The sequence below is a fragment of the Pangasianodon hypophthalmus genome, chromosome 12 (genome assembly GCF_027358585.1).
Source record: "Pangasianodon hypophthalmus isolate fPanHyp1 chromosome 12, fPanHyp1.pri, whole genome shotgun sequence".
Classification (NCBI taxonomy): domain Eukaryota; kingdom Metazoa; phylum Chordata; class Actinopteri; order Siluriformes; family Pangasiidae; genus Pangasianodon; species Pangasianodon hypophthalmus.
The window spans coordinates 10256598-10260372 of NC_069721.1; the positions used below are offsets into that span (position 1 = coordinate 10256598).

The following is a 3775-nucleotide window of genomic DNA, read 5'->3' on the forward strand; positions in this document are numbered from 1 at the left end:
GACAGTCATATAATAGAAGGGGGCAGAGTTTGTCAAAAATGCAGGAGTGTGTCAGTTACACACAATTCTGAACTTGAACTTTTTTTTTTTTTTCGATATCAGCTGGAGAGGAAGCAGTATTAAGTCCAGCACCACTGTCTGACTGTTTGTTGTAAGCACAATATGTCATGCTCAAATTCATGTTTTAGACTGAATTAATGTTTTCGACTGACTAAAACAATAGAGATTCTATAGAACTATAGGAATCTCAAGGACTAAACTTTGGATTATTAAAACACTTCAGTTGAGCTGTAAGCAGAAGAATGCTTGGAAAGCTCAGAGAGCACAACAAGAGCACAACAAATTAACAAAAATGCTGGCATTAGTTTATCAATTCAACACATCAAAATAATAAATTGAAAGTGTGATAAAATAGCTTATATAGCACACCCAGATTACAGTTGCATGACACTGATTTTGTATCTCGTGGCCACAATTAAAATACAAAAAATAGGATTTGCTGGATCAACTGCTATTTTATAAGCTACCAGTAACAAAGGTGATTTAATATTGTAAAAATTAAAATCAAATTTTTGTAGAATAATAATTCAATTAAAACTATTCATGCATAATAATATAATATAATATACTGGCAATATAATATACTCCTATTAGATGTTTATTTCAGTTTATTTCAATGCTATTCTTATAATAATTGTATTAGTCTTTTGAATTTTTCCATTTTTTTGAGTTACATCAGTCTCTGTTTTCTGCATTCTCAATTCTCCTGCAAATGGGTTGGATTCGGGGTGAATCAGGTTCTCACTGCACTCACTAGTGAGAACCTAGAGAGACTTCACTAGGGTTTAATTGGAAGTGTAGTCCACCTCTCTCAGGCTCTCTCAGAGCAGTTGTTTTGGTCCTGTCCCAGTGAACAGCAAAATTTACTGCATTACTTACTCCCATAGGTTGTTTGCATGTCCTAAGTTTTGTACATGGGAAAGCTATCTGTATTAAAGGAGCAGTTTGTAATTTTAGAGCCCAGGTAACCACACCTCCTCTTGTGTAACTTTGCCTGCCTCTGGTGTTTTTTTTTTGTTATTGTTGTAGTTGTTGTTTTAAGAAAATGGGCAGAGAGGAGTTATTCTGTTTTCTGGCTTGACTTGGGGCTTCTGCATCTAGGCTGAAGCTCAGAAGTCTGAAATGAGGAAACTAGCCAGATCCATTGTATATCAATAATGAGAACAGCAGTCTTTTTAAAATATCTTAAAATCAATATGGTTTTTACAGGTCTAGAACCTTTTTTAAACATTACAAACTGCACCTTATAGTAAATCCATTTTGTTCGAGCCTTAGAGTGGTTCTAAGTAATCACTACTGTGCATTTCCTAAGTCACACATTAAAATAAGAGAAGAAAGTTACAGTGAAAAAGAAGGGGACACAAAAATGAAAAAAGGATATTTATTCTCTTCTCACCATCCTTTCCCAAAAAAGTGCATCACAGATTGTACAGTACCCCAAGTTCATGTCTGTAACATGTTTAAACAACCATTTGACATTTAAAGTCATTCAGGACAGAGGGCAGCTTGGGAGCAGAAGGTACGCAGGCATGTCAAAGGCGTGTATAAAAATCAGCTTGACTGAGGTGAGGCTTTGGGAATTGTTGTTCCTTTTCAGTAAGAGGTTGTTGTAGTCAGCTGTCACTTAACCCTTGTCCACAGCAGCAAGTTCTGAAAGTATAAAATGTAATTAAATATCTGCAGTAAAATCGGGGTTGGAAACAAGCATTCTACTGCATACTGGGGTTAATAAAATGACAAAGGAAAACATTTTTACCATCAACTCCAAAAAACAGGCTGCATGAAGTGCTTAAGCCTTCACAAGGGCAGCGAACTCTGGAAAAGGGGGAAAAAAACACAGGAACAATAAGTGAAATGAGCTGTGAATATGACATGATGGAGAGATATTAAACAGTTTTATAAAACTACCCCAATGCAAGCATATCTTCTCTCTATCTTACCACGCAATACAGAGCAAAGCAATAATCACAATGGCTTAACAAAAGTGCATTATTCTGAAATGTAAAGAGTAAAGAGTAAATAACTATATGGTCACTAGACTAAAAAGTGATTAAATATTAATAAAATATCTATTGCACACACAGAATCATTTATGTAAGCAATCAGCATATCTATAGTCTGTGTCTTTCACAGATTTGTCTCCATTATTAAAAGATAATGCCTTTCGTTTAAGCTCTGCAAGCTATGCAAGGACTAGTATTGCTTATGTACCATCAACTCCAATTTTGCCATCGCCATCACTGTCACCAGCGGCAAGGAAGGCCTTGGTCTCAGCATCAGTCAGAGCTCTGGCACCAGCGGAGAAGTTCTGCAGGAACAGTCTGAAGGGAACAGGTAAAGTTTAAGATGAGTATTATGGGAATATTTTAAACTAAAGCCAACTAAAACTCAAGGAACTAGATTCTTACTTCAGCTCATCTTCCTCAATGAAGCCGCTCTTGTCCTGATCAATGACAGCAAAGGCCTTCTTGACATCATCAATGGACTTTCCACTCAGGCCGACCTTGCTGAAGAAGGTCTTGTAGTTGAAGGAGTCAGCAGCTGGAGAACACAGGACAATCCGGAAGAACAAATGACCGTTATGGGTTTGAAGAATCGAATACTATGGCGAGTAATTTGAAAAGCTCTGACGTGAGAAGGTCTACACGCAAATTTAAGAGTCTCTAGCTTGTCTAGAATGCTGTGAAGCTCTACTCGAAATTAAAGTGTTCTTCATGGTTGAGACATGATAGGATGTAAAACCCTCAAGAAAACTTCAGGTAATGTGGTCATAGTCTTGTAATTATCGAGAGGACCAAGAGAGCTTGACAGTACCTTGGCAAGCCGCCAGGGCTGCAGTGATGTCAGCATCACTCAGGATTCCAGCAAATGCCATTTTTGCTTTAAAAGGAAAGACAAAAAGATGGAGATAAGGTTCATAAAAGTAAACATCTCACAGACAGACAAGTGAAGCATTACTGTTGCTGACTAAAGCACCATATACAGTGTCACATGCACATTGTGTTATCACTACACTATATTAACATATAAACTATGCAGATTTGTTAAAAGGTAAATCAGAAGTGAATGACTATTCACTTCTAGGTTAAGTTTTAAGTGCCACATCCAGGTCATTTGTAAAATGACGTCATGTCCATATTGATATTTATTCCTGATGCAGAATTCAAGTTAGTCCAAAGATTAAAAAAAAAAGAAAAGAAAAAGAAAGAAACAAATAAAAGTGTGTTGGGCTTGAGGCTGCAGACACACACTCACCTCAGGTTGTGTTTGGGGTAGCGATGTGCACTCGGACTGATGAAAACTGGAGACTGCAGTGACCACATGCTCCGCGCCGTGAGGTTTATATACGCTCGCGCTGTGTGTCCACTCACCGAAACTTGAGGCACGCGCGTAACAGACACCGCGTGCCAAGCAGTTGCCTGAAAAACGTATCCAGGAGTCAGGCCGTTCTATTTATAAGCGTATAAATGAAGATGGTTAAAATGTACGTATATGTAAAAGTGCTTAATACTCACCAGTGGGCTAATAATACACGCTGCTGAGCCGGATGAACAGGGAGTCAGTGCACTCCGTCCACATTATCTTCTCTCTTCACTGCTTCTTTCTCTCCCTGCTGCTGCTCCTCGGAGAAGCTTTCAGGATTCAGCTCAGATTTAAACAAATCGGATTATCAACTCGCTTTCTGTGTATAGTTTCTGAAACTGGCGGCATCCTA

General features: G+C 38.2%; 1 protein-coding gene across 1 annotated transcript; it reads right to left on the bottom strand.

Annotated features, from left to right (window-relative positions):
• Positions 1 to 1427: 1427 nt before the first annotated feature.
• Positions 1428 to 3410, bottom strand: pvalb3 (parvalbumin 3). The gene is made up of 6 exons (XM_026914586.3): positions 3316 to 3410; positions 2875 to 2940; positions 2469 to 2601; positions 2272 to 2381; positions 1817 to 1875; positions 1428 to 1710 (listed from the first exon to the last, which is right to left on the bottom strand). Exons 2-5 carry the CDS (start codon positions 2933 to 2935, stop codon positions 1850 to 1852), a joined length of 330 nt encoding a protein of 109 aa, XP_026770387.1. The 5' UTR covers positions 2936 to 2940; positions 3316 to 3410; the 3' UTR covers positions 1428 to 1710; positions 1817 to 1849.
• Positions 3411 to 3775: the final 365 nt, after the last annotated feature.